This window comes from Tribolium castaneum, chromosome 4 (assembly GCF_031307605.1).
Source record: "Tribolium castaneum strain GA2 chromosome 4, icTriCast1.1, whole genome shotgun sequence".
Classification (NCBI taxonomy): Eukaryota; Metazoa; Arthropoda; class Insecta; order Coleoptera; family Tenebrionidae; genus Tribolium; species Tribolium castaneum.
In genome coordinates this window covers 3,169,604-3,194,480 of record NC_087397.1, presented here as the reverse complement: position 1 = coordinate 3,194,480, position 24,877 = coordinate 3,169,604, and the positions used below count along the sequence as shown (strand labels likewise).

Genomic DNA, 24,877 nt, shown 5'->3' with positions numbered 1-24,877 from the left:
AAATATCGCAGACAATTCAGTTTACTTTCACTGACTTTCGACCTCTTGTCTTTCCCACAAGAAAAGGCTGCATAACTTGAGATAAAGTAGCCGTGTTTTATTTTAATTAAGTGCTGTCTAAACAGACACGGCACTGGAAGTACTTTTAACAATGGGACAGATAAAGAGCCATCAGATCATTGACTCGCGCACTTCCGGCAAAGCCCAAGCCCATAAAAGCAATTCGATCCCCTTTTATGACTTTTGTTTGATTCTGAATTGACTAATGAAGCAAGTCTCATAAATCTACCCTCCCTTTGAAGGTGATTGTGCGGTTTGGGCTCCCTTTGCCCAACAGATGTGACCATACGTGACGAAAATTCAAAAGTTACCAAATAAAAACACACGACTAGGATTACTATAAATGGTAAGGTTTGATAATGAGAGGTGTGTAGGCATGACCTCTGACTACGTCACAGCAAGTTCACCCACTTCGTGAAACAGTAGGACGAAGAAATGGTCTGGCGTCTCCTAAGTCTAAATATAGCAAGACTATCAAACCCTCAGCGTCATTATCGCTGATGAAAAGTGGAAAATTTGGCACATTTTGCTAATTAAAGATGAGACAATCCCGCGACCTTTGCTCTCGCAAGTGCTAATTAAAGAAACCTTGTTAATTGGTATTTTGGCCAAAATATTTAGTTTTCGGGAACTGATTCAATGCCAAACAATCGACTATTTATTGCTGAAAGTGTCCAAATTTAGCCCAGCTTTCACTTTCAAACAATCAAATTTTTACGCCACTTTGCAGGGTCGTGGATAATTGTCCGTAAAAAATTTGCCGTTACATCTTTTATTATCGCGGTGTTTTTCCAATAAGTGTGGAATAGTTTCGCTGAAAATGTAACAAGACCCTTTGCCGTCGAGCCAAAGCCAATTTATTACACAGTCGAGTGAAAATGTTCCATTTAAAAAATGTACGTCATGGAATGACCTCAGAAACTTGAGTAAGGTCGGGATTTTTATATTCTGGACGCTTCTCTTCAAGTTTCTTTTCGCATGCGTGACTCACTGACGTCGTATTGATTTACCCACGGCATATTCTACGATTTTTTACCCTTATAATAAGAGCGGAGACTTCCATTTCCTGGAAACGACCACCGTTATTACGAATTGCGAAAAATTGTTTACATACAGAATATTTTGTTTACGAATTTTTCACATAAATACGAGATAATAAAATTTCGTTTTATCGAAGGTATTTCAAATGTTCTAGAAATAATCCGACAATGGGCATTAGAGCCTAATTTTAGCTTGTTTACCTTAGTATCAAATTAGTTGGCGTTAAAATACAATGTGAGGCATAAAAATCTGTAACAATTGTAACAAACACTGCCAAAAATTTATTCGCGTGTAGGTGGTGCCGTTTAATCTATTTTAATTTGGTTAATGGAATAGAAGAATCATATTGGTTTCTAGTCCAATTCTATTAAATGAGTCAAAGGAGTGATAAATACATTCTTGTATGAGTGAATTTAGATTACCTTAAATATTATTCCCAAGAAAAACACAAAAGGAATTTTCATTGGAAAATTCTATGAGTTACAGAGTTGAATATAAGTCACAGTTTCCACAGGGGCTTTGAAGTTTTATTGAGGAAATGGCGACAGGTATTCCGCCATATGGTGACATTCTATTTTGGTCATCGATGACTATTTTGTAGTTTTGTAGTGTTTTACTCTTGAAATCTAATTCTGTACGAAATTGGAATCACAAAAGATTTTTTCTTTGAATTAAATTTGCAATATTACATTTTGTGTACAAAGAATAAGCAACAGCTTAATAAATTAATTATTTGATACACAGAGAGTGTTCTTGCATAATCATAATTCATCTTTGGTAAATTTTGATTAATGCCTTTCTTAAAAAGGGGATATCTTAGGACGATCCAAGAGAGGATCAAAGAAGTTAAAACATTTCTAATACAAAATTTAGAAGAACTAAGCCTGAGTTTATTCATTCATAAGCAGACTTATCTTCGCTATGTTGAGATCTTCCGGTAATATTGATCTTTTTGTTGTAAATTACTTAACAAAAAATTGTCTTGTATTTTTACGGAAGGATTCTTCTATTAATCACAAATTAAGGAAATCTGTTCTACTTACACAATACTGGCATAATCAAATAAATGATAAAGACAATGATAAAGTTATTATGATATTCAGACGAGATCTTGAAGAAACAAAAGCAAAAAAAGAAATCTAGTGTTTACCCCTTGGTGATGATGTTGTTGATCTTTCGTTTTTCAAAATGTTTACGCCAGTTTTGCACATTTGAATAAAAATCACACTTTTCGGTTGTTATCTGACTCAGTCTGCGACCTCTGGCCCGGCGAATTAATTAATTGTGTTATATTTAGTCAACACGTAGTCCTCAAAACCCATTTTGGTCAATGACGAAACGAGTGCCCTCGTGTATGACAAATATTTAACTAGGAGCTGCAATATTTGCTTAGATAAAGTGCATTTTGAAGACCTTTATTGTTCCATAAAAGGCGCAAAACTGTGTTTGTATGTACAGTAAACGTAGTAACATTGAGCGTCTACTCCAAGTCACCACCACCTACAGCCCCATGAATCACTCTCCAAAAATCGCCTCCACGTCACAATAAATTGTTCGGGCAATGTTTACGCCTAGGAACTCATCGTAGGTATAGTTTTTGAATTAATCAAGTGGATGCATCTCGAACATTCATTTCTTTGGCCAAGGTATCGCCGGCGTTGCGCAAGTCCCCTCCTCATCTATTTAAAACCAAAAGCCCCGTTCGAGGCATCAGTCGAGTTGAAACTTCCGTGGTACAACGAAACCGTGCCTGAAGCCCTGTGTTAAGTGTGTGTACATTGTGACTCCAAAATGTCTGAAGGAATTAGACGCGACATCCCCATCAAGCTGGGCGACTTCAGCGTTATCGACACCGAATTCAGCAGTATTAGGGAGCGCTTCGACGCAGAAATGCGGAAGATGGAGGAGGAAATGAGCAAATTTCGATCGGAACTAATGAACAGAGAATCAAACAACTTCTTCAGAAGCACCACAAGGTAGCTATTGGGAGTTGTAGTATCGGTTGAGGTATTCTAGCTTAATAAAACACTAATATGGGACGTGACCATGCAATCGATCGCTGGCCCACTTAAACGGACCAATCGGCGTGCAGCGCTTGGGGTAAAAACACAACTGGCCGGTGGATCACCGGAAAGGTGGCCAACGCACCATTATTTTCATCCGAGTGTAAACAAAGACGACGTTAGATGGTTTAGCGACAACAAAGTACATATTTGCAGAGACTTGACGCAGGTGCATTGAGGCAAGCGTCCAATCCTCGGAATTACGAAATACGAGCTTGAATCGTAAAAATAGTTATGGACTCGTGATGTAATTCGGACCATTTCAGTGCGTTTTCCTGCTGGTTCACAATGCAGCATAATTAGCCTGACTCATTCAAGGCTATACGTTTTATTGTAACAACAAATATTTGCGCTATTTTGCAAAATCGGTTGGCACCACTTGGCTGTGCGGCGTCTCAGGTTGGCCAACGAAATTTTCCCGCCCACTGGTGCTTGCCCAAATAATTATCATAATTTTTACGACCACAATCGGCGCTTGACAACTGTGTCCATTTAAAGACACCAACGTAACATTCGGTGATGTCATGCGACGAAAATAGAAACTTGTTTAACGCTGCATTATAATCCGGCCCTGCAGGAATGCGGCGTCCACCCACCCATGGTCACGTCTCTGTATTTTCGGAAATTTGATACAATTTTTAAGAACTGTTGTAGTTGCCAGCTTTGAACATAACAATCTAACATTGCTTTTAATGTTTGCATGTCGTACGAATATGAGACTGTTTCGGGAGGAAACAAATCGAAATCGTCCAGGTTTGTACCACGTAGTAGTAGTTTTAGTGCCTAAAAGTTGCGTAACGTCTGTTTTAACACTCGGTTTTTTAGCACAACGACTCAGTCGTCACACAATTCTGGTTTAGACGTAGCTCAAAGGCCGAGCGAGGTGAGAACATGGTACGACGACTTAAACTCGCCTCTTATCCAACAAGATGGAAATGACAAATGTTTAAAATTACGGTTCGATGTCAGTCAGTACGCCCCAGAGGAAATCGTTGTAAAGACAGTCGATAATAAATTATTGGTAAGTTTAACATATTGTGTCAAAATGGGGTGCTTATTGTTTTACAGGTGCACGCAAAACACGAAGAAAAAACAGAGTCTAAGTCAGTTTATAGAGAGTACAATCGGGAGTTCCTCCTCCCCAAAGGCACCAACCCGGAACAGATCAAGAGCTCGTTGAGCAAAGACGGCGTCTTGACCGTCGAGGCGCCTTTGCCGGCGATCACGGCCGGGGAAACACTGATTCCAATCCAACACTAAATTTTGTATACTTACATGTCCACCGCTTTTGGTTTCTTTTGCAATGTTATTATTTATGAAAATTAGTGCTAACTCACTTGTGACGCTTTAATTCATTGTTTAGTCGCAACAAGTGTAGAATATAAACTTTTGTAAGTTATTTATAAACAATAAAAGTATTTTCAAAGATTGAGGTTTTTTATTTCACTTTCAAAAATACAAGTAGAGAGATTGTCCCGAAAGTGAGCCAAAAGGTGGCCCACGGAACGTTGCGCCGCTTTTTCGTAATCCTATCAGCAGGTTTTAAGCTCGAATCCCACTGAAATAAACCAATAAAATGAAGTAAACAAATAAAAAACCCACCTGTTCAGTCTTAGTCACAAGTGCGTCCGTCACTTGTCTCAGTCTTCGAATCTGTTGTCTGTTCCTCTGTAGCAAAACGCGAATCTCTTTTGGCTCGAGACTTGTTTCACAATTATTTAAAATAAACTTAAGGCTGGCTTCCATCGCTATTGTTTGTTTAACACACGTCAAAACAGCAGCTGCGACATCAATATTACTACAAAAGCAATTGAATTGTCACAATTGGGGGATTTGGTCATCACGTACGTGTATAATTGGTTTTTCATCACAAACGGTATAGATTTTGGCTGAAACTGGTGTTTGTGAAACTTGTAAAGTCCCCCTAAAATGCGGTTTCGCTGAAACGGGAATCGAACACCGATTTCTTTCAGTTTGGAATCATTGAGTGTTAAAAACTCGAACAGGGAGGTGTTTCTGTCCCTCAGAAGTGGCATTACGCTTTCGCTACGCGTTCCGTATAAAATTTCACAAATATCGGTGAAAAACTGCGGCCTGAAACCAATTTTCAAAGGAAGTTTTCACACTGATAAATATTACTTTTCGCTAGGGGCGAGATTATTGAAAGTTTGCTCGAAATTGAGTTCATTGTTATTCAAGTATTGGTAAAATTCGTCGAATGGGTCTTTGGGGAATAGATCTAGAATGTCTTGAAATCCCCTACTGTGGGCTAATTCCGCAACTGTATTCCCCCTGATGTCAGTTTTATCACAGTTGAAACCTTCCTTTAGGAGATATTCGACTATTTTAACATTGCTGCCTTCAACAGCCCAGAATAGCACCTATTAGACCCATTATCAAAACTTGAGTAATAACCCATTTAAGTCTTACATTCCAACGCTGATTATCTTCAACCTCTTTGTCCACTAAAGGCAATAATAATTTAACAGTCTCTAAATGGCCGTTATAAGCCGCGAACATAATGGCAGTTCTTCGTTTATTATCGATCATATTAACATCTGCTCCCTTATTTAGAAGCAGCTTAACACAAGATAAAATCTTTGCCTCAGTAACGTCGTCTTTCGAATTTATATTGCACAATAACATTAACGGAGTTAAACCATCTATAAATAAAGTTTACAATGAAAGATATCTCACTCATTAAAAACAAACCTCGGGGTTGATTAACATTGACATTTTTTTCCACAAGAGCGGAAATAAATTTTTCGTTTGCGACGGTACAGGCAAGAACGAGAGGAGTCCATCCTTGGTCTAAATCAACGTTTGGGTCTAACCCTGAGAGAAAGAAAAATATTTTTTTCTGAAATCGTCCGTAAAGTAGTACTTTTTATATCATAGTCCACAAAATGAGTGTATAAAGGTTAAATATCATTTCAAACTTTCTACACCTCAGCACCAAAGTACCCTTTATTAGAAGGAACACAATATTGTAGAAAAAAAAACTTTAGCGCCTGTAATTACAAAAAAATTATGCATTATGCAACCAAGAATACAAGTTCCACTATTTTTGCACTACGCTGTACAAGAGATTATTAGTAATTTGTGCAAGCTGAAGCTACTGTTATTAGTAAAAGTTGTTTTTGTTCAGATAAGTCCTTTTTAGCTCGTTTTTCGCAAATTATTTTTTTACCTTTTTCGAGCTCTGCAAGGAAGACATCCTCTTTTTCATAAGCGATTGCTGAAAAGACCGATTTCAGGTGCTGTTTTTCTCTTTCAGCTTCAGTCTCGACTTTCAGGTTTGCTTGTCTTTGGCTAGCTTTCAGTCTTTCCTGAAAATTGTGTTTGTTTTTTGCCTTTGATGAAATGTTTTACCTTAAAGTCGTAATAATCGTTATCGTCCGAAAACCCGTCTTCATCACTGCTACTTAAAAAGTCCGGCCCGCACAACATTTTACGTGTTTCATTAGGCTTTTACTGTAGAATGTTTTTTTAGGTTATAAAAAATCGTAAACAGGTGCGCGCACGCCACTGGCGTTTGTATTTCTGGTTGCCTGAGTGCAAGGGGTGGGGAGTAACAAGAGAGCTTTTTAGTTATCAAATTTTATTAAAAAAATTACATAATCTATTCCATAATGGTAATAAATTTGTTCTCGTGGTATAAATTTCAATTTCCTATGTAAACCATATAGCAAACAAATCGAATTAAAATGGGACACACAAACTGAATTAAACATTATATCACATGCATACACAATGTATAAAAAGAATGTCCGAACGTAAAAAATACAACTATCGTTACGTCATATCCGAGTCTTGTAACATTATTTTTAAATAAAAACTATTCCTAAATAGTGAGTTTTAAAATAGAGCTGCCGTCAGTTTTGTTTTCAGCTCCTTAGATTAGGCACGTTTTTATTTCCTACTTTAAATAATTCTTCCCTATTTTATACAAAAAAATATTAAATTACACGATTGCATAGTCAGGGGCAAGTCCAGGCTAGTAGTCGAAGTCCATCCTGGGATTCCCCGATTGAAATTAGCGATAATCAACCAATGTTATAAAAAATATTCTTTCTTGTATGTACAAAACATTGATATGCAGAACGCTGATAAATCATTCGAACAACCCTCTCAATTCCGAAGTCCCAAACGAAAAAAAATCGATCTGTACAAGTAGTGAGCCATATAAGTCATCACGCTATACGGGAGTTCATAGGTACAACAGTAATACTACATTATCCCGGAAAACGAGTCTTGATAAGACCCGACTTGGCTTGGTGTCAAACCGAAGTCTGTTGAACTCCTCCAAGGTAATTCAACGGCTTGTGCTCAGCTTCGCATTCCGAGTCTTCTATTTCGCACAAATTTGTCGATAAGTCGCTGTTACTCCCATACCCACCCAGAAGAGAATTCCGCTCTTCTGCAACAACAAACGAATGAAATGCAACGCAAAAAGCAAAATTACCAACCTAGGGTCGTAATCACAGATCCAATGTCATCATCACAGTTTTTCCTTCGGTTGCGATTGCTGGGGAAGCCGTACGGCTCAACGTCGTCCGACTCGGCACCGGGGCTTTGCAAGCACTCGCCTTCCGACTCGCTAGGAATATTGTACCCATGGCTAGGAAGGTATGAGTTGGGATGACGTATATAGCTATCCGCTGGAAGAAAACACAGTCAAAACACGAACATTCCAACAGAACGAAAATACGGTCATGTTTGCATGCCAAGCGTTGCTAAATAAACATGCAGTATTCTCGATTTCATACTCACTTGGTTTAACAATAATTAAAGGCACTGCGTTACAAAAAGGACAAATGTATTAGTTATCAAGCAAAGATTGTACGAGTATGTAAACAAAATTCGTAAAAATTAATCTAATGTTAGAGTAAATCGATCAGTTAGTGGTAGCTGGCACACACAAAGTCCACGCAACTTACAAATCGCAGTTAAATGTGTGTCTCTTTCCAGCCTATAAAACATCGATGTATGAAACGCGCAAAGTTTGGGTGTGAAAAATACGATATGTACCTGTGGTAAATCGAAATTCTTCGTTTCCACTATCGAGAGCATTGAGACTGGGGCTCGCCCCATGCGCATCGTATTCAGAGTCAGCCATGAATTCCGATTCGGCATCTTCATTGAGCGTCTCAATGTCTCGATGTGGGTCAAGTGGGCCCAGCACCGGAGGAAGATGGTGACAACGAGATTCGTTACTCTCATTACTATGAAAGCTGGAGGAATCAGGTATTTCACTGCCTGGTACCTCCGTTATGTTAGGCAGTGTTTGGCTATGACGCGCCCAATCTGAGCAGTCCCAATGATAACCTAAACAAGCAATGCATTAGAAAATTCGACAAAATGATAACAGGAGAAGGGTTTAGTAACAAGCCGAGAAATGAAGCGCGAAGGGCTAGTAAGCGGACACTTACTTCCAACCGAACGTTGGTCCTCTTCCGGACACACCGAGCCGTTCGACTTGACATAGTTCATAGTATTACTTCGTCCTCCATATAGTCTGTTTGGAACATCACAATTAACTGGACTTGATATTTTGTAGTCTGCAGAAACAAAAATAACGAAAATAAAACTCCGCCAGGAAAACGGTCTAATCTTAAGGACAAGCGAAAATTTTCTAGCGAGTTAGCGCTCCGTCTTATTCCAAGGAATTAAGACTTGTCCGCAAGTCTTAATTCCTTAAGACAAGAATGCACTAATTAATATAATCGATATCTGATCTTACTAGAAAACAAATACAACAAATTAAATACGTGGAGTCCAGTTATAACGAACTCCAAAATGCATCAATTTAAGCGATAAATTAAAAAAAAGTTGTTATAAAAATAAGCAAAAACAGCCACAAAAAAAAATAAATATAAAAATTTTGCATCGATTTTTTTTGGCGAAGATTCTACGAAATTTCGTTTGTGCAAATGACTCCGCTTATTAGTCATGTAAATTTTGAAAAAAGTACTCAAAAGACGCAAATGTAGTTGATATTCGACTTTTTTTAATTAGGAATCAACGACAAAATTCCTCAGACATTTATTACATTAGCTAGTCGAAAACTTTTTTTTAATTTGTTTTGTTTTTCCTGTAATTTTATCTCTTCTTTAATAAAATATTTATTATATTGGCAACATTTTATAATTTCCTACTAACTCAAAAAAATATCAATTAACAAAACTCCCTTACCATTTTTGACTTTGGGTTTATCGTTCAAACTCGAGGCTAGATGCATCTGTTCGGCCCAGGTGGTCTTCTCGGGCTCACAATGATTCGAGATACAATTTTGGCCGGTATTCCTATTCAAATTCCGCACGTAATCAGGTGGAACATTCTCTAGTTCATCCCCCGCGGATCCGTAACTCCTCAACGTGTCCAAATTATTCAACATCATGGTATTATTACAATTATACAGCGCGTCATTCTGACTAGTGGCCGTATACGAGACCGGTCGCGGCGGACACACCGGAATCTCCCTCTGATTCACTTCCAAATTGCTCAATTTCGAGCCCCGCTTAAACTCGCTCATTTCATGCGGCCTTGTCGAGTTCAACACAATGTGGTCTTTGATATTCTCGTTGTTGATGTTCCTGCGACGTCGTGTCCGCTTGGTGTAGCACTTGCGGCAGATGACGAACAGGATCACCAAAAGCAGGATAAGTACGATCCCGACGGCGATCGCCACGAGTTCCTCCCACGTGATGTTGTAAATACTCGACGTGATGGAGGTGGAGTACAGCTGGCTGCCGCAGTAGGGCCCTGTGGTGTTCTGTGGGCAGACGCAGTGGAAGGACCCGACGTCGTTGAAGCACGACCCGCCGTTCTGGCACGGCGAAGACTCGCATTCGTTCAAGTCGAACTCGCAGTAATCGCCCACAAACGCCCGGCATTTGCACAGCGCGCGGTCGTCGCCTTCCTCGCACACGCCGCCGTGCTTGCACGGGTTCGGCGAGCAGTACTTGCCGTACTCGCAGCGCTTTCCCGACAGACGGAACAGGCACTCGCACGAGTAGTCGCCCGGCACTGTTGAAATGCACTTGCCTCCGTTGAGACACGGCGCTGACGCGCACGGGTCCATGTCCAGCTCACACAGGGTTCCCGTGAAACGTGTGTGACAACTGCACTCATACCCGGCCGTGGTTTCGTGACACGTACCGCCGTTCATGCACGGCTGGGAGCCACACGGGCCGGGGGGCACTAGCACGTTGTTAACGTCGCAACTGAACTCGACGTTGGCGAAGCGCTTGAGCACCGCCACGGAATTATCGCCCGATTTGTGCAAAGGTACCGACATTCGAGAGATTCTAATGTCGTCCATGCAGCCCGAGAAGCCGCGTTGGATGTCCTCAAAGCCCAGGATCGAGGGGTGTTGGTGCACCTCAGCCCCGAGATACATCTCGTCGCTTTGTAGGTTCAGAATGTCCGAAATGCCAGGCGCTGAGCCCTGGGCAGTGTGCAAACCATCGACTGTGATTTTGGCACTGTTGCGGTCACGCTCCAGCTTGACCTCGTGCCATCGCCCGTCAGAAATATAAACTGTTGATTCCCGCACAATGCCTTCACCACTCCCAAGTTCGAAGCGGTACTGGACCGCCCCATTCACTATTTCCAGGATGTTGTAGTCGACTTTCCCGGCAGCGTACATGAGGTTGCCGGTCGGTTGCACGGTTCGAATCCTCAAACTGAGGCTCAACTGGTCCTCAATCGACTTCTTATTAATAATCCGATATTGGGAGTAGCTTTTCCCGCTGAAGGAAATAGGGTTACGTGCGATATAGCAATTCTGGTCGTGGCATTTGGAAATATCCACGTCACACATCGCTCCCGCGAACCCTTCAGGACACTGGCAGGAGTACCCAGCTGTGGACGCGTCAGGGACGCAGTTTTTGTACGGCGGGCACGGCTCGCGGGCACACTCGTTAACGATAGTATCGCATTTTTCGCCACCGTAACCCTCCTTGCACACGCATTCGAGTTTCTGGCGGTGGTACGGCGACACAAAACTTGTGACGTCGGTCGCGACGGGGTCCACACGTCCAGGGTCTAGCATGTAGTGGTCCTGACACACCCCGAAAGTACAGTAGGTGTTGCTGCACTTAAAGCGGACGATTTCCTCAACTACGAGCTTGGTACTCTCTTCCAACTCTTCGAAGTTGTCGTTCAGGGCTTTTTTGATTGACTCAGACGTGAAAAAGCCTTCGTCCGGTTTTCTCACAGTGAAGAGGACGTCCAAGTCCTTATTGACAATAAAACGTTTCGATCGTAACGAAGCATCATCATCAGACGGTTGGACGCTGATTATAATCACGTCTTTGAGCCGGCAGTTCATGGCGTTACGCACAGCCCGGACGAAACCTTTGCGGTGACTCAAAACAAACACTTCCGGGCTGACTTGTCGGAACCTAATAGCGACCGAATTCTCCAACATTTCCTCCGTTATGACCTCAATGTTGATTTTGACGATCGAATGCGTGTGGAATTTACCATCGGTCACAGTCACGTTAAGTCTATAATCGCCAACGTCAAGGCGCGGCAGCGCAGTTAAAGTACCGTCGGTTCGGTTGATTTGAAACAACTCGTGGGTCGGGTACGCGATACCTACAGTTGGCGAGAGCGAATAAGTCAGAGTGTCGTACTGGTCTTGATCATTGGCGTACACTTTCCCAATCACCCCGCCCGGGTACTCATCCAGGTACGAATTAATGTTGATTTCGAGCGGCGTGATAATGGGCGGATACTGCGACTCCTCGATCACTTTCACCACCACCCAGGCGTCCGAATACAGCGGTGGTATTCCGTTGTCAAAAACCCTGATTTGTAATAGATAATTATCCTTGATCTTGTGGTTGAACTTCGTGGCGGTGCGAAGCACCCCGTCCTCCTCTAGCCGGAAGCTGTTGCCGTCGTTGCCGCTCCGGAAATCGAAAGTGTAGGGTTCGGTGTTGGGGGCGGTGTCCGCGTCGGTGATCTTGAACTGGATGATGGGGTAACCGATCGGTTTGTCCTCCTGGATGACTGTGGTGTAGTTCGTTTGGGCGAAAATCGGCGGGTTATCGTTGGCGTCCGAGATCTCAATGTTGAGTAAAGTTTGGCGCGAGAGCACCGGAACGCCGTTGTCTCTGGCCAGAACTTCGAGGACGTAGTTGGATGTCGTTTCCCGGTCCAGTTCTTCGGCCACTGAGACGTAGCCGGAGTCTGGATCGATCTCGAATTGCTCGCGATCATCGCCGCGAATAATGGAGTAGGTGACTTTGCCGTTGCGGTCGCTGTCGAGGTCGGTGGCGATCACCTGCCAAGTGGGCCAGTTAATATTGTTCCGTGAGGGGCTATTATGCAATTAATAAGGGAATGAGGACGGAGACTAGACACTGTATTGCTTTGCATGAGAATATCTCGCGGAACGTTTCTAGAATTTTAAATAAAAGATTTTATTACTTTGAGTCGTCTCGACTTCAAAACAATCCGGAATTTAATAATTAAATGCTACAAAGCGTTTTTTGTTGAAAAATTCTGCTTCAGTTGATATTTAATTCATAAAATAGTGCTAGAGCTGGCTTCGAAGTAAACTTTGCGAAACTACTCCTAAATGAATTCACCACAAATAAGCTAATACAATGTGTTGGACTACAAGTCGGATAAAAACAGAGCACTATTGTTTTGGGGCAAAATTGCAAACATCGTGGCGGTACAATTTATGAAATTTATTAAATGTTAATATTAATTTATCAATTAAGTTTATCGAATTTATTAGTTGAACATTACGCTGGAATCATTAATGGCGTTCCCAAATCAAATTATGAGTTTTTGTAGTTGAAGTTATTTGTAAATTATTTACCTATTCGACAATTGATATAAAAATGGAGTACAAACTAGCACATTTATACAAAAATCGATTTAATTAAATAATCACTTAATTAAACGATGTATTAATAAAAAAGTTCAAAACCAACACTCGCCCCATAAAGTTCCAGTTCGCCCGTAAAGATTATTTTACAAAGACTGGCACGTAAATGATTGTAAACAAAGGGTTATTCAAATTTCATGATCGATTGAAATTTAGAAATAAAAGTGTGATGATTTGAGCGGACGTTTTGCGGAACCGCACCGTGTTTTTCCTGAAATGTATTTGGAAAGACAAGCCTTTGTATGTAACTTGCTACTTTTCCATTACTCACAGTTAGCATTTTAATGAATTTATTATTGTTAATTTCAAACTTTTGCGTACTTTTATTCATACACTCGTACAGCGCGCAAAAAAGTGTATAAATTGGCAAAAAGCGTCTTTTTCGAAACATTTTTCTTCTCCGAATGTTAGATTCGAGCAGGATCGCCCTTAAAATAGAATCCGTTTTACGACGCCCGAGAAAATAAAGTTGTCTTTAAATCTCGTCGTTTACTTTTTTGCATTCTCCGGTGGTATGTAAGTTTGTGCTGAAAGGAATTTATCTAAGAATAGTCTCGTTTCTATTCTCTCGAGGCGTGAATACGCCTCATGTACAAATTGCAGAATTTTGAAGGGCGTGGCTTCGGAATTTAGACGTTGTGACTCACCTGGAGGATCTTATCGCCGATTTGAGCGTCTTCTCGAATCCGGGCGCTGTACGACAGCTGGCTGAAGACCGGGGCATTATCGTTACAATCCGTTACGGTGATATTCACCGTTGCGACGTTACTAAGAGGCGGGATTCCCCCGTCGACGGCTTGAATCGTGAGGAAATAGTCTTTGGCGCGCTCGTAGTCCAACATATCGGCGATCGATATAACGCCCGTCTTGTTGTTAATTGCGAATTTCTTGTGCTCGTTTCCCCCGATTATTGAATAAGTGACGTCGGCGTTCACACCGGTGTCTTTACTTGTTGCAAGAACTTTAACGACTTCCGTACCCACAGCATCAATTTCCGGTACGACCGCAAAGTAATACTTGTTGGCGAATTCCGGGGGGTTGTCGTTAATGTCTTGGACGTTCACCGTCAAGGTGCTCACGCTTGATAATTGGGGGGTTCCCTGATCGACGGCCTGCACCGTCAAGTTGTAAACGGCGCGGATTTCGCGGTCTAAAGGCTTCGCCAGCGTCACTATCCCACTGTCGGAAGCCATTTTAAAGTGATTGTTGAACGAATCGATAAACGCGTATTTGATTTTCCTGTTTATGCCAATGTCGGCGTCCGTGGCATGAATTTTCGTTACCAGAGTCCCAACTTCCACATCTTCGGGCAAAGAAACGGAATAAAACGGTAACGAAAACACCGGCGGATTGTCGTTAAGATCCGAAATGATTAGTTCGATTTGTGACGAACACTTCCAACTTAGCCGTTCCTTATCGTGGACGTGAGCCGTTAGAGTATACTTTGATTGCTTCTCTCGGTCCAAATAAGTCACAGTTTTAAGGTGACCACTGTCTTTATCCAGTAAGAAATTATCCATGCCGTCGCCTGACAAAATATATCGCAATTTTGAATGTTCGGGACCATCATTATCAGTTGCCAGTACTGACAAAACAAATGATCCGGGTAAAATTCCCTCGGAAAGTACCTGTCTGTAGCGGTACTGTAGGCAATAGGGCGGATTATCTGACGAAAAAACAGTCATTACAACACTAAAACCATTCAGTACTCACCATTAGCGTCCAAAATATTGACGGAAACATTGGTCACGTCCGTAAACATACCATCCGTCACGAGGACTTGTAGGTCATAATGTGGTACTTTCTCTCTGTCAAGTCCTTTAGCAACGTATATTTCGCCAGTTTGGCGTATTTGAAACTGCGAGCTTGGGTCACCCGAAATTATATAAAACTCAACCGGAGTTGTTAAATCACTGTCAGCATCAACAGTATCCAAAGTCAGAAGTACTGTTCCAGGAAGAGCGTCCTCATTAACCGAACTTTCGTAAAACCGTTTCTTGAAAAGTGTCGGACTGTCATTGTAATCTTTCAAGCGGACTATCACTGTAGTCCTTGCTGAGTGCTTCGGAGTTCCGTTATCAGTGGCAGTTACGTAAAATTTGTACTCCATTTTGGCCTCCTTATCCAGTTTTACCAAAGTACTAATCCAGCCAGTGTGAGAATCGATGGCAAAAATATTCATCATGTCGCCTAAATCATGGCTGAAACTGTATCGGACTTCGCTGTTGGCGCCCTGGTCCTCGTCGTGGGCCACAACTGGCGGAAATATAAAAAAATTATAAAATGTTCATAACAATTAAAATTTAATTGTTTATAAATTATTACGTAAAGAAAATATTGTATTGCCACCGATATTACGTATGCATGCAAGATTTCTGCAAGTTCCGATGACATACAAAAACCTCCTCAAATTTAACTGGCAAAATATAAAGTAGACACAACAAGTTGGCACAAACCTTTCAAAATCGAAGTTCCTTCTTCTGTATTTTCGGCCAGATAGATAATATAAGGGCTACTTTCAAACTGGGGCGCGTGGTCGTTCTCATCCAGTACCTTCAATGCCACTTCGGCTAGAGCCGTCATTGGCGGGCTTGAGTCCGACAGGGCCAAAATACCAATCAGGTGCGAGTCCTGAGTCTCAAAATCGAGAGGTTTGGCCAAAATCACCTGCCCCTGATTGTCGATTTCGAATTGGGGTTTTTCATCGAGCTCTGAAATGATTTGATACGTGGCGCTCACGTTCGATGCCATTTTTAATTTCGTAATGATGGTCCCTGAAATTTTGATTAAATAATTCGCCCGAGTCAAGTGAGTGAGTACCGGCAGGCGAATTTTCCGACAGGAAGTACTTCTCGTCCTTCCTTTCGAAGACAGGAGGATAGTCCTTTGGTCCCATGATTAAAATATTGACTGGAACGTCCGAGTGTTTCTCTTGCGGGCCTTTGTCGGTCGCTCTGACAAAAAACTGGAATACTTCCCCAACTAAAAAGTTTTGTTTTTATTATTTCGGAAGTTTGGGCGAACCGTGGCTTACTCCACGAAGTGGTGTCTTTTTTCAGCGAGAGATCGCCGGTTTCCGGATTGATTTGGAAAATTTCCACAACTTCGGACGATTTTTTCTCGTAGATTTGGTACCTGATTTGGGCGGCTGGCCCCTCGTCGGGGTCCACAGCCTTGACGCGCAGAAACAAAACATTGAGACTGTAATTGTAGTGGATGCTGGTTTGGTACTCCTTGAGGAGGAAATAAGGCGCGTTGTCGTTTTCATCGGCCACTTTAATCCTAACTGTGATAAAGCCGGACTTTCCGCCGCCGTCGGTCGCCATGATTAGCACTTCGTACAATTTCTGTTTCTCCCGATCAAGTCGGACTTTCGTCGTCAATTTTCCGCTGGTTTTATCAATTTTGAAAATCTCGCTCAAGAGTTCCGAATGAATCGAATACGTGATAGTGCCAAACTCGCCAAAATCCTCGTCTGTTGCTTTGACCACCGTCACGGGGAAACCGCTCGGCTGGTTCTCCGGCACTTGCACATCGACTATAAATTTGTCGAACTTTGGTTCATGCAAATTGGCCGGCAACAGCTCCACTTTCAGTCTCGCGAAATTCGTGTAAACACCATCAGAGACGGAAACGTTCAGTATCATTGTATTTTCATTTCCGAAATTCGCCAAGTTCGTTAGTGTGATTATTCCGGTCTCCGGATTCATCGAGAATGTTTGTTGTTCGTTGCCGGCAACGATGGTATAACGAAGACTGTTCTGATCGACTTCGTCAGGGTCACTTGCTTTCACAATTGTGACAAATTGGTCTCTATTTGCGTTTATTAAAAGACCGCAGCTGTACGACGTTTGCTCGAATTTCGGTGGGTTGTCGTTCATGTCCAAAACTGCGCCTCAATTAATTTAAAAAGAAAAATTGTGCGAAATGTTTTACCTGTAAGCCAGACGTGTGCTGTGCTCGAGAGGCTCGGAACGCCCAAGTCTTTCGCCACGACGATGAAATGATGCGAGCTCGCTTCCTCGTGGTCTAGGGCCTGTTTCAAATAAACCACTCCTTCGTTTTCATCGATGTAAAAATATTCGCTCGAGTTGCTACTGTCGTTCTGAATGGAGTAGCTGATTTTCTTGTTAATTCCCGTATCGTTATCGTTGGCGATGACTGTGAGGACGGGAGTACCGAACTGTGCCGCCTCCGATATCGACACATTGTAATTCTCTTGAGTGAATTCTGGAGGACAATCGTTGACGTCTTGCAACACTATTGAAACTGGAACTTCGGCATAAACGCCAGACACCGAATCAGTGGCGCGAATAAGAAGCTCGTATTGTGGCTGTTGCTCGAAGTCGAGTTCGTCCACGACCGAAATAACACCTACGAGCATTTGTTTTATTTTGGTTTTTTGGGTGCTCAAGCAGCACCGAGTGCACAAAACTGAAGAGTGTAATTTTCATGCGAGGCTAGGCTAAGAGACATGTTAAAAAGCAACAGGTGTGCAAGCCCAAAAGCATAAATTGAAACATTAATAATTTAATGCAAATACTCACAGGGACCATTGTTACTGTCGGGGGCTGCGAAAAGGAAATTCTATTTAATTGTCATTATATTTTACTTCGGAGCCGTTCTTTAGGAACGGCTGCCGCGAGGATAGTTAGGGATAAACCAACACCGGTTGGAAGAACGGCTACTTTCGAGAGATACGCACCTGTGTTGAAATCCAGCGCGAACTCCTCGAGTTCGTTCCCTTTGACGATGCTGTAAATGAGTTTCCGCGACAGCGGCGACTCGGCCTCGATGGAAATCGAGAGGGGCGAGTGCAACTCCACGTTCTCTGGCACCACTTCGGAATAAAACTGTTTTTTAAACACCGGCATCGAGCGATCGATCACTTTCACGTGAACTGTGACGTCGGTGCGGCAAGGTGTGATTCCTGAAACTGGCAATTAGTTATTACAAGGCAATTATCACACGCACTTGCCTTTATCGTACGCTGCAATCAACAGCTCGTATTCCCTATTATGGCCCTCCAAATTCTGTTTGATTTCAATGTCGCCGCTCTCCCTTTGAACCTTGAACAGTTCGCCGTGGCCCTTGATTAGCTCGTAGCGAACTTCGCCGTTTTCCGCACTGTCTAAATCAATCGCGTGCACCTTTGCGATGATGCTCCCCTTGACATCGTCGACGGAAACGACGGCATAGTAGGGCAAATTCACAAACATGGGACAATTGTCGTTAACGTCCAATATCGTCACTTTAACAATCACGTGCGCCACTCGGGGCTTCTCCCGGTCGGAGTAATGACTGCGGGCCTCGATAATAAGCTCGTATTTGTCTTGAACCTCGCGATCGAACTTGATTCCCGTTGTCCGAATCACGCCAGACGTAAGCCCGATCGTGAACATTTTCGTCGGATTGAGAATTTTAAATTCTAAGTATTCGTTTAAGGCACTCCCGAGAACGTTCACAACGCAAACTGTTGTTATCTTGGTGGAGTTTTCGATGATTGACCCTTCGTAGAGAGGCTTCTGGAAGACAAGGCCAGAATTATCGGACTCTTCCACACGAATCATAACTTTCGCCACACTTGAGAACTTCCCATCAGAGACTCGCACGTGGAGTTTGTAGAAATGTTTCATGTTGTCCGGTTGTAGAACCGTGATTAGACCACTCGAGGAATCGATGCCAAAAATGCCAAGCTTGTTACCCTCGATTATGTCGAACCTTAATTTGGTACTTTCGGAACTGTCGGGGTCCGTGGCATTGACTTGGATGACGGCTACGTTTTTGTAAGTTGGAAGAAGTAAAGTTACGTTGTACACGGACTGTGAGAATTTGGGAGGACAATCGTTAACGTCGGTCACAACAATGTCGACTCGTGCGGTCGTTTCTGACGTCAATTTGGGGTTCCCCAAATCAGAAACCTGCACATGGAACGTGAACTTGTCGTAGGTTTCGTGGTCCAAGAGTCGAATCGTTCGAATAGCACCAGTGGTCGAGTCAATTTGGAAGTACCGCCTTGGCAAAATATCGATAATATCGTAGTGCAAAAGCGCGTTCATTTCGGAATCAGCATCGAAGGCTTTAATGACTAGAGGCTCACTCGTGTTTGTTAAAATCAGCGAACTTATAGGCGCTGCTTCGCTAATAGTACCGGAATAATTCGCTTGGAGGAATCTCGGAACGTTATCATTCTTATCCAAAATGTGGATGATGACGTTACAAGTGGCAGAAGCAGAAGCCTGGAGGCAAAACCTCAGAAAAAAATGACCCGCTTTTTGGTACTTACCATATTCGTGGTTATCACAGTTAGGTTGTAAAACCGGTTAACTTCATAGTCGAGGTACTTCTGGGTTGTGATAACGCCAGTGCTTGGACTGATGAGGAACGCACCATCAGTGTTACCATCGATAATTTCAAACTGTAGTGACGAAGTACTTCGTACGCTCAAATGAGCCACGTAGCTGCCCAGCGGCTGGTCTTCGTAAATTTCTGCCGCTATTTCCTTCCTTGTGAACCGCGGAGGGGCATTATCGGCCATTGTTAGCATAATGTGGGCCGGTACTGACGAAAATAAGGCCGGTTGTCCGTGATCCACAGCCTTAATTCTGAGCATATATTCGGAATTTGCTGTCATGTCCAGCTCGCGGGCTACTGATATTATGCCAAGTTCGGGATCGATGGCAAAGACATTGCCGAAGTTACCGGAGACTATGGAATAGGTGATTCGGGCGTTTTCGCCCTTGTCATGGTCCACGGCAAAAGCGCGAAGTACCGCACTGCCGACCACGGCCGATTCGTACACTTTCCCGACCAGGATTTGCTCCGAAAAGTGTGGCACATGGTCGTTGTGGTCGTGCACGATAATTCGCACTCTGGCGTAATTCCTCTTGGCTGGGGTTCCCCCATCTCGGACCATAACGGTCAAGATATGCTCGTCTAAGCTCTCCCGATCTAAATTATCGGTTAAATAGATGACTCCGGTAATGGAATCAACTTTGAATGTTTGCAACGAGATTAGGTTTCGGGCCGAGTAGAGACTGTATATGAGCTTGCTGTCGTCGTCCTTGTCCGTGGCTCGTAGCCGGAGGATTTCCGTGTTCACAGGCACGGCTTCGGAAATTTCGACTTTGTACGTGGACTCGGAAAATTCGGGCCTGTGGTCGTTTATATCAATTACTGATACATTCAACTGCGTGTAAACAGTGTGCACAGAATCGCTAACGCTGATATTGAGACTGTACTCGTTCTGAGCTTCGTAGTCGAGCTTTTGCGCTAAGAGGATATTTCCGGTCTCTTTGCCGATGTAAAAGTCGTTTCCGGGATCGCCACCTAGTCTCGCAATTAGTAGCTGGCAAAACAGGGTCGGGAGGTGCGACTTACCAACGATATCGTACCACAAAGTGTCGTTATCTTTGTCGTGGGCTTCGATTAAGGCAACTAGAAAGCCGATTTCGTCGCCTTCCGTCAGCTTGACGGCCTGAGGAGGCTTCAGAATAACAGGGGGATGTTTCGATTTTAAAGGCACTGAAATAACGTGAACCGACACTTTGCAGATGCTGCTCTTTGAGGTGTTGCCACCGTCGGTCGCTTTTATCTGTCAAAAATTGCAGTTAAATCCCCGGCTTACAAGAGTTTAAAGCTTACGTTCAATTCGTATTCTTGACCGGGCTCGAAACCCTTCTGCGCGTATACCATGCCGGTTGTATTGTCTATTTTAAATTTTGATTTGCCTTTGCCCGATTTTATGCTATAGTGGAGCTCGGAGTTTGGGCCGGAGTCTCGATCAAACGCAAGAACCTGAGGAAACACGTGTCAAAGGTCAAGAGCGACTAACTCTGCGAGTTTCGGGCAGACAATGTGTGAACTACACACAATCTCGCCCTCATTTGATTTTGCTGAAACCTTGAAACATTTCTGGGGTTTCAAATGTGGTGCACGTTGCATGCGGCACTTGATCATGCATTAAGTCGATGCAATGTGTGAGTTATTCCAGTCGATTTAGTAAAAAGTTCTGTAATCACAACCACTCATGCAGTACAGGAACACAGACAATTCTCTAGTTAGTTTTCACGTATGATGAATGACAATCCCTCTTACCCGGAAAACCCGATCGAGGTCTGCAAGATCTGCAGGACTATGAGAATCCCACATATCATCGTCAGTAGCGGCGTCGGCGCCGTCGAAATCATCTGGGCTGTCATTCTAAATCGTTAAGAGAATTTTAATGACGACTCAACAAGTTGTGCTTGTTTTATCGGTATTTTCTCCCACGAGAATTTGGCTTTGAATTTCGATTGAAGGTGGGTGATGGAGCAAAACATTAAACAAACAACGAGGAAAGTTGCATATGTCATGTGCAATGCACGGCTTACAAGTGGATAATTCGTTATCTACCTAGCAGTGACATTAACATCTAGTTCAGTCTAGAATATGCCATGTGAGATAAAATATATAGAGGGGAAAATGGACACGGCCAACGACCCGAATTTATACAAATCGAAACAAAAATGTTAAACTGTTAAATAAAAATAACTCAACGTGTCCAAACATTCAAACGAATTTCTCAAATGGATTAATTATATTTCGGGAAGGGAGTAAACAAGCGTTCTTACCTGAAACACGGCTTGATTGAAATCGGCGCTCGCAGGTATCTGAACGCTGTAAGAGATCTGCTCGAATTCCGGCGCGTTGTCGTTGATATCGTCGATTTTGACAACGACGTATGTCGTTGACGACAACGGGGGACTCCCATTATCACTTATTTGAACCTACAATCCAGTAAAAAAGTCATATTCCCGCTTTTCCCCCTTAAAACGGGACTTAAAAAGTCATCAGCATTAGACTTAATGTTCCCAAGTTTTACAAAGAGCGTTAAGAAAAGCCGACAAGGATCACAAATGCCAAATGATCCTTGCATATTTAAAAAAGCGCCTTTACGACTCGAACTGATCTCGTAATTATCAAAATCTAATCACGAGAAATCGGCACCGCTTTACGACCTTCTGAATATGTGCAAATACGAAATAAATTATACACAATCAAACGTAATTATCTCAACCTTATCTCAACTTAATTGGAATTACCTAGAACTCGATAATTTAGTGGAGAGATTTAGAAAGCGCGAGGCGAATCATGTAATTCGTTAGAGTGACTTAATGCCAAGCTTAAAACGTGTCTCAATCAATCTACTACACATATTTGGGCTTTATTAAACTCGATCAAATTAAACCCAATTTACTGCCTGGCGCTACTGGATTTCTCAGCCAAAAACCTTCGAAAGTCTCAACAGCGAATTTATTCATGTTGCAAAATTCCTGAAATAGAAATAAAAACGACAAGTCCATCCCTGAAATTATTATTAATCGCCGAATGTTTCCGCAGAAGGCTATTCAAAGCCGCTAAAGTAAGTTTAATCATCCAACATCACCTCGACCGGAATTCGGTACATTAATCTCGTCAAATTTAAATTCAGATGCTCGAGTTTATTTGAGCCTTCAGCGGTTAACGTGTTTGCCAAGTTTTCTTTCTCGAATACAAAGTAAATTCACATAAAAAGTCTCCTTTGGATATTTCGCCCGGCGCATCCACCAAAATTACACCTAGTCATAATCGCGTTTTATTTTATTTATCGGTTGCCGATCTCGGGGCGCACGCACGGCATCGGTGGTTTTTAGGTCGGTTTAATGATGATCACCTTGAGTAAAAATATTAGCGGTGATTTGTCAAAAGTGCGGTTAATTGAGTCGAGGATCGTTAAAATATCAATCAGAGGTGGTTTCGGCGAAATGTGCTCTTTAAGGACCGGAATAAATTGGGCAATAAAATATACAAAGCTGGCGGTTTACGTGACTCAACTAATTAAACACATAAACAAAATAAAACAACATCCTCGCCGAGAAGACAATTTAGTGCTTACCTCTAAAATGTGCTCGTCGAGAGTCTCTCTGTCTAGCTTCCTTGAAGTTGTTGTGATAAGACCTGAAATTCAGACTCGGATAAAAATGCTAGCCACACGTGTAAATTTATTGATGAATGGTTCCACAAACTCTAATTAATTTGCTCAAGTTACAAGCATTAAGGGGATTAACATTGGAGGGAAATGTTCGAAGTTTTTTCTTCAAAGCTAAACGCTCCATTAATTCCCAAATAATAACAAAGAAGATTAAATTTTCGGTGTCTGAAACAATTTCAGAAAGTTTGTGGTGATTTTGACGCAAAAAGATCATCGCAAATAATCCAACTTTGCAAACATTTCAGAGGCTGAAAAAATACAGTGTGAAATTGTACCCGTCTCGGATTATAAGTAGTTGATTGAAATTAAACGTAACTATTTCAGTCGGTGGTTATCCTGTTTTCAGTGTCTATCCTATTTCGCACTTGGCTAAATCTCCCAGTTGGAAATCGCGATACAGAAAGCGAATCCGATGTTTGTCTTACATGCTGCTACACGATCTGATGTGTAATTTGTTATCGGATTGCGCAAAGTCTAATTAAAAGGCTCCAGTTATCTGGTGTTCATGAGCAAGCGACAGCACCTCGCCGATTTGGTTTTGAGATGCGTTCGAGTCGTAAAAAGACAAACAACGAAAGTGTCAGCATCAATTGTGGACGAACTAATACGAGTTCTGTGAAAAGCACAAAAACCGCAGATCGCGGCAAAGTTAACAAAAGAAGAAACCCCTAAAAAGTAACTTGTTTGGTGGTGTCAGGAGCAGGCAGGTTACACAACAAGCTTTCCTAAGTTTTTCGGTTTTCCTTTTGTCGTTCTGTTATTAGTGGGTTTCGCCGAGTGTGTAATTATGAATGAAAAATCGAGGATTCGTTTCGTACCAAACCACTTTTGAGGCATTTATGGTAATCATCAGATTGCGTGATAGTTTTCCCGAAACTCCGAATCCATATTCTAATTTCTGCACATTGGTAGTGAAAATTTTATCGTTTCGCCGATTTCGATAATCAAACAAAGCGGTCACGATGAAATTATGTAGATCCGTGCGATTTTTTCATTAACCACGAGAAAATCTTAACACGAAAAACACAATGTTAAAGCGCCGCAATAACCGAGATTATAGTTTTATTACCGACTAGCTTGTAATCTAGGAACGGACCATGAAAAGCGAATAAAACTTTCGAGAAAGAAAGAGCCGGCGAAATTAAACTGTGAATATAATTTTCTAAATATGAACATTAACTTTTACAACATAATTGAATTACTGCAACTCCCCGACTGCATAAGACACAATTTGGGAACCATCGACAAATAAGATTTTAAATTTCGCCGAGTTTCTCGCAAGATTGAGTTACAGCAAACTTTTACAACCCGTGTGTTATAAGGCGACCTTATTTTTGGAAATTGACTCACGTATACGTGCCCTGGTAGCATCACGAAGCATGTTAAAAAATTAAACGTTTGTTTACCGCAGTTACAAAACGGGTGAAGCCATTTCGAGTCGTGTGCATTCAAACTTTTACATAGGAAATCCTTTCAATAGCTTATGTTATTGTAAGTTTGCCGATTTCCAAGGAACTGATAAATTCTTGATGTTGGATTTTTGTGTGGCTTTGTGCGAGGCGGAATTACATGCATGAGGTAACGAGAAGTTACAGGAAGCGTGTAACAAGGTGGTATTTGTTAGCTTGGCGACATATTGACGTATGAACTATCACGAGGATCGGAAATAATTAAATGGCTGCACGGTGAACGTCCTATGATCAATATCAGGAATCTTTTTCTTGATGTGTGCTAGAGACCGCGCAATTCAATCGTCTCCTATTCATTGAAATTAAACGCAAGTCTCCAGGT

General features: G+C 42.2%; 3 protein-coding genes across 14 annotated transcripts in view; 1 reads left to right on the top strand and 2 right to left on the bottom strand.

Annotated features, from left to right (window-relative positions):
* Positions 1-2,576: 2,576 nt before the first annotated feature.
* On the top strand, positions 2,577-4,592 carry LOC662501 (uncharacterized protein). Of its 2 annotated transcripts, none has more exons than XM_968592.2 (4): positions 2,577-2,689; positions 2,748-3,077; positions 3,990-4,185; positions 4,233-4,592. In XM_968592.2, the coding sequence occupies exons 2-4, from the start codon at positions 2,893-2,895 to the stop codon at positions 4,422-4,424; spliced, it is 573 nt and encodes a 190-aa protein (XP_973685.1). In that variant the 5' UTR covers positions 2,577-2,689; positions 2,748-2,892; the 3' UTR covers positions 4,425-4,592. The 2 variants fall into 2 exon arrangements, with proteins under 2 accessions (XP_973685.1, XP_064212445.1); XM_064356375.1 differs by lacking the exon at positions 2,577-2,689 and adding an exon at positions 3,869-3,917 and having other exon boundaries at positions 2,748-3,079.
* Gasz (gasz) lies at positions 4,232-6,695 on the bottom strand. The gene is made up of 8 exons (XM_001814207.4): positions 6,537-6,695; positions 6,355-6,493; positions 5,877-5,999; positions 5,595-5,827; positions 5,304-5,545; positions 5,013-5,258; positions 4,767-4,962; positions 4,232-4,722 (listed from the first exon to the last, which is right to left on the bottom strand). Exons 1-8 carry the CDS (start codon positions 6,612-6,614, stop codon positions 4,603-4,605), a joined length of 1,377 nt encoding a protein of 458 aa, XP_001814259.1. The 5' UTR covers positions 6,615-6,695; the 3' UTR covers positions 4,232-4,602.
* Positions 6,696-6,748: 53 nt separating this feature from the next.
* The window catches only part of kug (kugelei), an 84,421-nt gene continuing 66,292 nt past the window's right edge, over positions 6,749-24,877 (bottom strand). For 3 of the 11 annotated variants that reach the window (XM_015985055.2, XM_015985056.2, XM_064356374.1), the window contains 21 exons: positions 22,991-23,052; positions 21,687-21,842; positions 21,172-21,276; positions 20,719-20,871; positions 20,455-20,668; positions 19,361-20,403; positions 18,053-19,313; positions 17,780-18,004; positions 17,622-17,645; positions 17,011-17,448; positions 16,109-16,963; positions 15,895-16,056; positions 15,531-15,848; positions 14,788-15,330; positions 13,722-14,740; positions 9,360-12,459; positions 8,597-8,725; positions 8,196-8,492; positions 7,938-7,961; positions 7,634-7,825; positions 6,749-7,584 (listed from right to left, as the gene is read on the bottom strand). In XM_015985055.2, coding sequence (XP_015840541.1) covers positions 7,445-7,584; positions 7,634-7,825; positions 7,938-7,961; positions 8,196-8,492; positions 8,597-8,725; positions 9,360-12,459; positions 13,722-14,740; positions 14,788-15,330; positions 15,531-15,848; positions 15,895-16,056; positions 16,109-16,963; positions 17,011-17,448; positions 17,622-17,645; positions 17,780-18,004; positions 18,053-19,313; positions 19,361-20,403; positions 20,455-20,668; positions 20,719-20,871; positions 21,172-21,276; positions 21,687-21,842; positions 22,991-23,052 — 10,460 coding nt within the window. In that variant the 3' untranslated portion in view covers positions 6,749-7,444. Of the gene's footprint in view, positions 7,585-7,633; positions 7,826-7,937; positions 7,962-8,104; positions 8,137-8,195; positions 8,493-8,596; positions 8,726-9,359; positions 12,460-13,721; positions 14,741-14,787; positions 15,331-15,530; positions 15,849-15,894; positions 16,057-16,108; positions 16,964-17,010; positions 17,449-17,621; positions 17,646-17,779; positions 18,005-18,052; positions 19,314-19,360; positions 20,404-20,454; positions 20,669-20,718; positions 20,872-21,171; positions 21,277-21,686; positions 21,843-22,990; positions 23,053-24,877 lie in introns of those variants that run through there. The other 8 variants (XM_015985057.2, XM_015985058.2, XM_015985059.2 and 5 more) reach the window with 8 other exon arrangements.